At 50.9% G+C, this 9862-nt stretch overlaps 1 protein-coding gene across 6 annotated transcripts in view; it reads left to right on the forward strand.

The window, feature by feature from the left end:
- The window catches only part of YAP1 (Yes1 associated transcriptional regulator), a 109657-nt gene extending 104824 nt beyond the window's left edge, over positions 1–4833 (forward strand). For all 6 annotated transcript variants that reach the window (XM_045077490.1, XM_045077489.1, XM_045077485.1 and 3 more), the window contains 2 exons: positions 71–183; positions 1385–4833. In XM_045077490.1, the coding sequence (XP_044933425.1) occupies positions 71–183; positions 1385–1623 (352 nt within the window). In that variant the 3' untranslated portion in view covers positions 1624–4833. The remainder of the gene's footprint in view (positions 1–70; positions 184–1384) is intronic.
- The last annotated feature ends 5029 nt before the right edge of the window (positions 4834–9862 follow it).

The following is a 9862-nucleotide window of genomic DNA, read 5'->3' on the forward strand; positions in this document are numbered from 1 at the left end:
TGCACTGAGCTGTCCACTGTGACCTGGGAACCCTAGAAAATGCTGGTCTCTGACGCTCCCTGTTTTGCAGTGGCACCTACCACTCGAGGGAGGAGAGCACAGACAGCGGGCTGAGCATGAGCAGCTACAGTGTGCCTCGGACCCCGGACGACTTCTTGAACAGTGTTGACGAGATGGACACAGGTGGGCAGTGGGGGTCCTCAGCTGGTCTTGGTGGGCCGCCTTCAGTGACACAGCCGTGGTCGCCGTGTTCGGGAGCCAAGCTTGTTGGGAAGAAAACCTGTCACGACTCCGTAAAGTTCATTTTGATTGAGCCTGCTTTGTTTCTATATATGTAGCTTGCAGTGACAGTGTTTTCGCAGATTGTAAACGTGGGCAGCATTGCTCCCTTCGAACAGCACTGACGACGCGACTCTCCGCAGCACTTCGGACCCTGGGCTGGCCTGCAAGGCGGTGGAGGGCCCTCACACATGGTTGTGGTCATGGACCTGTGTGGGTTCGGTGACTGCAGACCTCTCCCCTGAGCTTTCTGGCCCAGTGTGGGTATTGGCTCAGGAGGGCAGGGAACTTGGAGTGGCCTCCTTGTGGCTCACCCGCTGAGCCCTGACTGGCCAGCTCTCTGGCCTGCGTCGTCTGCTCGTGCTCCTCCGGCTCAGGGCTTTGCTGCTTGCTCGAGTGCTCAGCGGCCCCTCCTCTTCGCGCCCCTAGATCTTCCCTCCCCTGCATGTGCCCCTGCACACCTGGCTCTTCCCCACACGCTGTCTTTGCTCCTGTCCCCCCGTGGCTCTGTTCTCTAAACTGCTGTGGCTCTCACAGGTTTGTCGGTTGAAGCTTGAAGGAGTGTGGTACTATCGTGTTCAGAAGCATGTCCCGTCAGGCTCGCGGGGCACTCTGGGAGGAGGGCTAGCGAGTGCGTCTAGTCCCAGACCTCAGGGAGGCTTGTTCTGCGGCTGGGATGCAGCTTTCATCCAGAGTCTTGACGTTAGTGGTCCCCAGGGTGGCGTCAAGGGAAGAGGGTGTGTAGCTCTGCTGATATTCGATCTTAGCACAGGGCGGGGGTGGGGGGTCCGCAGTGGTGCTCTCGGGCAGTGTCCTTGCGGGAAGGAAAGTGTCACGGGACATTCTTTCACGAGCCCCCTTAGTGCCAAGTATCTAGTAATAAGCGCCTTGTGCCGTTGCTTCAGAGTCTGAATAAATGTTGAAGCAAAAGTTACCTTTGGCATATTGTGTCTTCTGCAAATTGTTCAGCCTGAAGTAAACTCTGGGCGTTGGCTCAGGAGGTCAGTGGGGAGAGCTTTTCTCTCTGCATTTCCAAATGCTCTCACATTAGAGCTCTGATGGTAGCTTTCGAGGGACCTTATTCTCTTTCCTCTGTTCCCACCAGGCGACACTATCAACCAAAGCACTGTGCCCCCCCAGCAGAGCCGTTTCCCAGACTACCTAGAAGCCCTTCCGGGGACAAACGTGGACCTTGGCACGCTGGAGGGTGACGGGATGAGCATGGAAGGGGAGGAGTTGATGCCCAGCCTGCAGGAGGCCCTGAGCTCTGACATCCTCAGCGACATGGAGTCCGTGCTTGCCGCCACCAAGCTTGATAAGGAGAGCTTTCTCACGTGGTTGTAGAGCCCGCAGGGAGACCGAGTGCCACATCTGTGAAGGACCCAAGGAGAGGTTCCCCCGTGAGCTGGTCGCAGTCTCCGGGCTCACGCCGGAGAAGAGGAATGGACGTCCCGCAGGATTCTCGATCCGTTGTTTCGCTCTTCTTGTCCGTTGCTGCTGTTGATATATTGCTGACCTCTTTCATAGTTGGCTCTAAAGAATCAAAAAACAGTTTTTGGTTTCTTTTGCTATTATAACTACTGTTCGTTTGGGGGGCTGGGGGCAGTGAGCCTGTTGGGATGACGGATGCCATGCCTTGCGCCCAGTTAGGTGTTCGCCCGTCGTGTCGAGCAAACACGCGGACTTGGGAGTCAGATGCGTCACGTCATAGCATTTCATTTGTGCGGGCGGTTGTCTGTCCAGTGGCCTTTGGCCGGTGGGAAAACATGACTTACCGGTCAGTCGAGCCAGAGCGATTCACCAGTGCTCAGTGCTTCGTGCTGATTCGATGAGCTCGCTGGAACCACGGCTGGAGACCGCTTCACTTTCAGTGTTTTTCCCTCCTCGTGCTATCATTAGTCACGTAGTGACCTTGATTTTATTTTAGGAGCTTATAAGGCATAAGACAGTTTCCGTAGAAATGTATTAATTATTGCCACATACTCTAGTATAGGTTGTGCTGGGTTTTATTCTGGGTTTGTTGTTTTGATTGGTTGGGCTGTGTCTTTTCTGTTTTTTGTTTTAGTTTTTGTTTTTTTTCCAGAATCTAGACAAATTATCATAGTAGCAACTCTGTAGTTGTAGCTGGGGGGCAACTATTAAAATCTACATTTCCTGATTTTTTACCATCTTATTTAAATCTTGATTATCCGCTCTATATATACCCACACACACACTTATAATGTTTATGATAGTGTGATAGAAGAATGTATCTTTTTTTTTTTTAAAGTTTCCCTACTTTCCAGGTTATTTTAACACAGTAGTTTTCAATGTGTGTGTTTAGAATATGTGAGTAGTGGTCGTACCGCACGGGTGGTTAAATCTTTCGGGGCAGTGTGCGGACATTAGAGGTAGTTTAGTGTTCTAGAAAGGGCTGTCGTCACAGAGAGCGTCTAGAGGACCGTGTGCTTACTGGGCACACGGTGTTGTCCAATGAATTTGAAAGAAGCAAACAAGATAAGGCTGTATTTTCCCCTTGACACTCCCTTGGACTAATTTTGAGCCTCGATGGGAAATCACTCTGTAAGTTCATAATGTACACGACAGAGGTAAGCTTTACATGTGCTTTACCTTTCTTTAGCTCTGGAAATTGACCTTTGCCCTAGTTTTGGAAGTCTGATCTAGTCTCTCAGTTCTTGCTTGTAACAAACATATTGAGGACTGTGTTGAGATACTACAAGATTGCTCTTACTTAAAACAGACGTGCTCCTACTTGTACATGGTGAGAATTGACCCTGGACGGCATATAGGATCCTGCCAAGGCGGTGAGTTAGCTGGTGAGGTGATCAGATTAATAAATGTATATCGGTAGTTGAATTTAGCACAGAAATAGAGATAATCATGATTATACTTTTATTTTTACAGGAAGAGATATAACTAGAGTATGTCTACAGGAAGTATAATAATGGTTTCCAAAGAGTATTTTTTAAAGGAACAAAATGAGCAGGAATCAGCTCTTCAGTATAAGCTATGAAGGGACTAGTCGGCCGTGAGTCATAGTGGTACCAGCGAGTGCCTCTGGGATTGAGGGTCTTTCAGTATTTCTGGAATAAGCCCTTATTTTCAAGGGTTTATAACTGACATAAGAAGATCTTTTTTCTTGGCTAAAACTGCTATGAAAAACCTCAGCTTGGACAGATTTTTTTTTTTTTTTTTTTTAATTACAAAAATCTTGGGCCTTCGGTGGAGAGGACTACAATAGTTGGGAATGAGAAGTTTTATCTTAAGTACTTTCAGTGCTCAAAAATGAAATGACTGTGTTGTATATAATGACTCATAGGTCGATCATTCGTTACTATTGACTCTAAGACTTCTTGTTAGGAAGCAGCAGAAAGAGTAAATCTTGAATTAACTCTGAGGGGAAATGGCCACTGTGGAGATTCCTTGACTTTTTTTTTTTTAAGAGCAATAATGAAATTGTACCCAGAATGCATGAGTGAGTGTAGGGACCGTCCAGCGGGTGTTGGTTTCCTCGTGCAGAGGTGGGAGCTGTGTGGAGGGGGTGCCTGCGTGGCCAGGAAGACTCCGGGGACCCAGGGTTCTTCCTGTCCCCAAGACTCTGGCTTGCCCAGTCACCCCACAGTGTCCCTGAGGTGCTGGGGACCCCGACCGCACCCTCCATTCACCTGAAGGACACGTAGCAGTCCTTCCTTCTTTCTGATTTGAATCATAGCCTGGATGTGGTCTGTCTTGTTCTGTGTCCTTGTTCCTAATGTTAACGTGTGTAACTGCTTCTTGGTTATACTGGGTAGCGTCGGGGTAAGATTTTAACTGGGTATTCTTGAATTGCTTTTACAATAAACCAGTTTTATAACCTTTCAGTTTATCAACTTTTTACATCTTGTGTTCTTTTCAGTTAGGGCTTCTTAGGTGTACTGACATTGGAGCGCACTGATCGGGAGTTTCAGATTCTCCAAAGCACTGCCTGCAGTCATAGCTGTTTCTAAATACAGTGCCTTTTTTAGAAAAGGAAGAAAGAACAGTAAGGAACTGACTTTTATTTTTATATACAGACATTATTGTCGTTTTACGTATTCACCGTAAATAGATGCATTCTGAGGGAAACTGGCAGAAACATTAAAAAATAACCCTAATTAATGCTAGCTCATAATTCATACCAATCAGTGCTGAAACCCATGGTGCAAAAGTGGGAGGTGGTACCCAGTGGTTGACAGCTTCATAGGTTTTGGATATCTAAGACAGGAGTGCTCAGATGAATTTTATTGTTGGCAAGCATATTTTTATAAGAATTGTTGGGTGTGCCTATTTTAACAGTTGTTTTCTGTATCATGAAAAGTATTCTCCACAATTTAAATGTTTTATATTAGAGAACTCTTTAATGCACACTTGTCAAATATATATATATAGTACCCATATCACCTTTTTATTTTTTGTTTTAGATGTAAGAGCATGCTCGTATGTTAGGTACTTACATAAATTGTTACATTATTTTTTCTTATGTAATACCTTTTTGTTTGTTTATGTGGCTCAAATATATTCTTTCTTTAAACTCTTCTTTGTTGTTTTTAACGACTAATATGTTTAAAACTTTTTGGCTTCTTCATGGTCTTCCAGTGGAACAAGTACGTAATGAGAAGGAAGCGAAGGGTAGGTGTGGCCATAACCGCAGGTGTGAGGGGAAGGCCGGTCTGGCACTGGGGACTTCAGAAGTACGGAGGTCCTTCTTCGAACCTGATGTTCCGTGTCCCCCCGACCCCCTGGGCAGACCGTCCACGCTGACGGTGGTGTGTGATGGTGTGTCTGCAGAAGACAGGTCACCCGTGGAGAAACTGAGAGGACTTCCCCATCTTTCAGAGCAGCCTGCGGTTCCATCTCTCCAGAGCGCTTTCTCATGGTCCCCAAAATAGAGCACTTAGATTGGTGAAAATAGTAACAGATTTAGGTGGTGGGTCCTGAACTCCGAGTAAGTAGTAGATTTGATTGTCTTTGCTTGTACAGTTCCTCTAATCCCTGATGCACATCAGCTTCGTCGAGGGAGATCTGAACATCCTGTCTCGTTACGTTTACCATCCTCACAGTAGAGGAACATCTGTCTTGCAGCCTTGTCTGAACCACAGTGGAGCCCCTGGGCTCAGGACCACAGCCTATATCCACAGGCAGTCAGCTTCCCTCCTCCTGACCCCGGGGTCAGACCTCTACACCCTGCACATAACTGGTGTGGCCAGTGTGGGTCTGCAGAGTCCGCATGAAGGCAATCAGTTTGGACGTGGGGCACGCACCCCCTTGAGAGAGCGAGGTTGCACGTTCTGAATGTTTGGCAAGTGTTAGTCGTCTTACTGTTTGTTTGTTTTTTTTTTGTTTTAAAGACCCAAACTATAGTAGAGTAGCTCCGTAAGTGAATAAAGGAATTGCTCAGCTGGGGTAAATAGAAAAATGGCTTTCCAGAGACAAGCACAGTAACTAGTGAAGCCTCAGGGTGACTGGGAGAGCGGGCAGTAGACCGTGAGTTCCGCCTCCCGCCCCCCTGCCCTCCCCTTGCCGGCACTGCAAAACAAGAGCCTCCTGGCCCCCCAACCCCACCCCACCCCACCCTGTCGCTTTGGCTTGGGTTGTGTGCACACAACCAGCTGCCCTGGTTCTGGCAGCTACAGATTGCATTAGTGTTATGTGCGCTTCTGGTGAGGCTCTGGCTTGACTTCTGGGTAAACGTGTGCGCCACGGGGCTCCAGCCTCAGCTCTGGCAGGACACCTGCTGCGTGGTCCCTGTCCCAGTTCAGGCTGTTGGCATGGAGTTGCTCTGTGTCACTAATCACAAGAAACTTGACGAACCGTCTTCTTTGATGAAAAGTCTGATTGCTGACTTAGAAACCAATCCCATGACATCTGGTGCTGTAGTTTTTCCAAATCACACATGGAATGATTTTGCTGTATTATCTGAATATTTAAAAGCCTCTGTCTAAAATTGGTAAGTTCTAAGTGTAAGCTTAGCCTTGAGCTGGCAGGTTTCATCCTGTCACTAGAGAAACAGGTGCCAGATTGAGGCGTCAGCAAAAGTAACCTGGGATTGGGAAGATACATATTTTAACAGAAAACGAACTTCGGATCCAGGAGACCTGACATCCAAGCTACTAGGACCCTGTCAGAAGTGTAAAGAACAGCAACGAGAAAACCAAAAGAAAGAAAAAGAAAGAAATCGGTATCTGTGCAACTCTAAGCAGTATTTAGAGCTACCTGAGCAAAGAGCCAACTTTGCAAAATTCCTAAACAGCTAATCTGGTGCTTGGGATGGTTTTGCCATAAAGGGGGAAACGATTAAAAAGCAGTTACTGTGACTTTGTGAACTTGATGGTAATTCATACTCTGAGTGGACAGGGCTTGGTTCTTAGTAAAGGGGCCCCTTCCAGAAACAGAACAGGACTCGAACCGGAGGACACCCTCGGCCGACCAGGCTGTGGACCTGACCGACTTCTCAGGGACAGGATACCCCTCCCTTGTGCTCTCCCCCCACGGATGTCTCCAAGTGTCTTCTAGGGTGAAATGAGTTCCTGGGACCTCACAGATCTATCCTGCTGCGTGTGATGTTCCCCGTGGGCCACCGTCCCTCCGAAGGCTGACGTCTGTGCTAGTCCAGCAAGCAGCCCTCTGTCCTGAGGACCGGTGCCGGGTGGGCAGCCAGGGCTCGATGCGGGCGTCTTAGCTGGGCTGGGGTCAAGTCAAAGTATCACGTCCTCACAGGACTCGGATCACTAGGTGGCCATGAACCAAAACCTTTGATTTTATGAAAGATACAACATCCTGCTCCTTGAGGAGCTTGAACCCACACCCTGCAAACATACACGTGCAGATTCCAAAGAGGTCGTTTGTCCACTGTTCTCTGAGCTCTGGGAAGTCACAGGCCTTGTAAAATGATCGCAGCGGCATTGTGCGGAGGAGAATGGGCCCTTTGGATCCGGTAGTCTGTGATAATCCAAACCGTGAACGGCAGTGTAGCTCTTTCTGCATTCTGAGCTGAAGGAATTTCTGTGGAATTCTGCAGTGGGATTTGCAGAACAGCCTGAGCCCGTGTGTGGTGCCGTCAGAATTCTGCTGATGCCCCATAGGGCATGTGTGTGGGAGCCCGCCCAGAACTCCCCTTGAAAGACACCTCCCTGGTCGGGAACAGACTGGCAGGCCCGGGCCAAATCAGGAATATTGCTTAGGAAATTGAACATGCATTTGGGCTGAAAACTAACTTGGCCAATCTTCGTATGAGTCCTTCAAAATCATTAAAGCAGAAATCTCAAGGCCTGAACATTTCCAGTAGTTTCATTGTTGTGTTCTGCTAAATGTGGCAACTTTCAAAAGCAAATGAGTCCAGTTTTTACTGCCATCACTTATGTAGGACCTGAAAACAGAGTTTTTCCATCAGGAGTAAAGTGAAAATACTACAGTCCACACAGTCGCCCAACACTGGCTATGGACACCAAAACCAGATGCTCTCAGAACAATGTAAACTGACATTCCTTGGAAGCAGTGTTGTTTTTGACGTAACCACGATCCTTCTCTGTATGCCCTTATTCGGAGACATGTGACGCTTTCATTTAGAGCTGCTGCGATCCGAGTACGTCCGCCTGGCAGTATAGATCCGTGAAGCCCTCCCTTACTGACCTCAGTCTACACACCGAGCCACCGCCCCCCGCCCATTCTTCTACAAGTGTGCTGTGCTTTCGTGAAGATGTTATTTGTTAGGTATTAGCACACAAGCAATCGGTGGGGGAGGGGCAGAGGGCGCAGCAGGCTCCCCGCTGAGCAGAGAGCTGGGCACAGACCCTGACCCCTGGATAGGGACCTCAGCCAAAGGCAGATGCTTTACCGACGGAGCCACCCACGTGCCCCAACAAGTAAGCTATTTTCACAGCAATATGTTATGACTCCATAATTTATTAAAACATGTCCACATACGACCTCACTTGATGGTACCACGTCCTTTAGGAGGTGTTCTCACCATTTGTACTGGCCCCGGGGAATGTTTGTCTGAGGCCATTGAGACACGCTGAGGCCCCAGCCATCTTTCTGCCGCCCTGGACGCCCTGCTGCCTGTGGCACTAAGCTCTCCACGCCCCAGGCGTTGGGTCTCCTGCCCTCCCTACAGAAGCTGGTGTGGTTGGTTCACCCACACGCTGCCCGGGGCTACTCGGCTCATGCCGCCCACCCCCACCCCACCAGGGTCTGGGCACCTTCTTCATGGGAGACTATGGTGACGGGCGACAGCAGCACTGACACGGCCTGGAGACAAGAGCAACGAAGCCAGGACCTCCGCTGGGAAGGGAATGGGGGTGGCCGGGCTGCGCGCTGGATGGACCCGCTCCATGAGCACCCGGGTCCTCCGTGCCGGGCTCCAGCGCCACGGGCACACACACACTTGGCCCCTGTTGCTGGGCGCCTGCTTTGTGCCGGCACTGGCCATAGTCACGCAGGCCGTCCGGCCAGCAGCCCCGCGGTTTGGGTTTTGCAGGTCCCAGTGGCCTAGAGGTGTCTCCCCTTTGGCCCCACACAGGCCTCGTACTCCCTTGGGCTGCTCGGGGCTCCCGTCCTGGTTGGGAGTGGCGTGCCCAGTGAGTGACAGGGGCCTTTGCAGGTCCACCAAGAGCCAAGGGCCTGGACTGGCCGCAGTGCGTGGCACCTCCCGGGGCACCGAGGGCAAGCAGGTCTGCATGGCTGGGGGCGGATTTCACCGCAGGCCACTCTTGCCTGCATCCTCCAACAGCCCCCCGTGGCCCCTGTTACTGTGCAGGCCAGAGGTGGTGGGAGGTGCAGGCAGGTGGTCAAGAGGCCGCAGGGGGAGCAGGACCCCAGGGAGCAGTGCTGGCGGGTGCCCAGCTAGCTTCACCCCTGCAGAGTTGGGCAGGGTCAGAGGAACCCTGCATGGGGAGGTCAAGTTGTATCACAAGCTGAAGGAGGTCATAGAGAGCAAGCCCGCTGCGTAGAAGTGACATCTGCCCTCTGTCCATGTGGATGGCTCCCACGGGGCACATGGTGACAGGAGCACTTGGTGACAGGGTCACAGCAGGGACAAGTCCACTGCCCTCCCTGCCTTGCGGAGCCTGCCAGCACACCAGGGAGACCATCCTGGAAGAGGGTGCGGTTCCCAGAGTGTGGTTGCCTCTGGTACCCTGGGAGTCTGGGGGCACGAGGGGGCCTTTCCCAGGACATACAGGCCGGGACGGGGGCAGGGGCCCCACAGGCCACTGACGGCACAGCTCCGTCCTGAAAGCCATGGAAGGCCATGCAGACATGGGTGGGGACGTGTGGCAGGTGGCCCCAGGGTCGACTGGGAAACCCCCGGCGTCCGGGACGGGGAGGGGTTGGGGCTGTGGCAGGAGCAGGCGCAGGTTTGGGGGAAGCCTCCCCAAAACATCTGGTTACCTGCAACGCAACTGGATGCGGCGGCGGCATGACGGGCCCGCAGGCTCCACGGACCAGAGAGGCAGCTCTGTCGCGACACCCAGGAGACCACGATGTCAGGACCAGTCCAGAGCAAAACCACCCAAAGAAGCAACAGGTCTCCGCGGGACCTTGGATTGCCCCGATGGGTTTGAAGTGC

The sequence above is a fragment of the Mustela putorius genome, unplaced genomic scaffold (genome assembly GCF_011764305.1).
Source record: "Mustela putorius furo isolate JIRA1106 unplaced genomic scaffold, ASM1176430v1.1 tig00000198_pilon_pilon_pilon, whole genome shotgun sequence".
Classification (NCBI taxonomy): domain Eukaryota; kingdom Metazoa; phylum Chordata; class Mammalia; order Carnivora; family Mustelidae; genus Mustela; species Mustela putorius.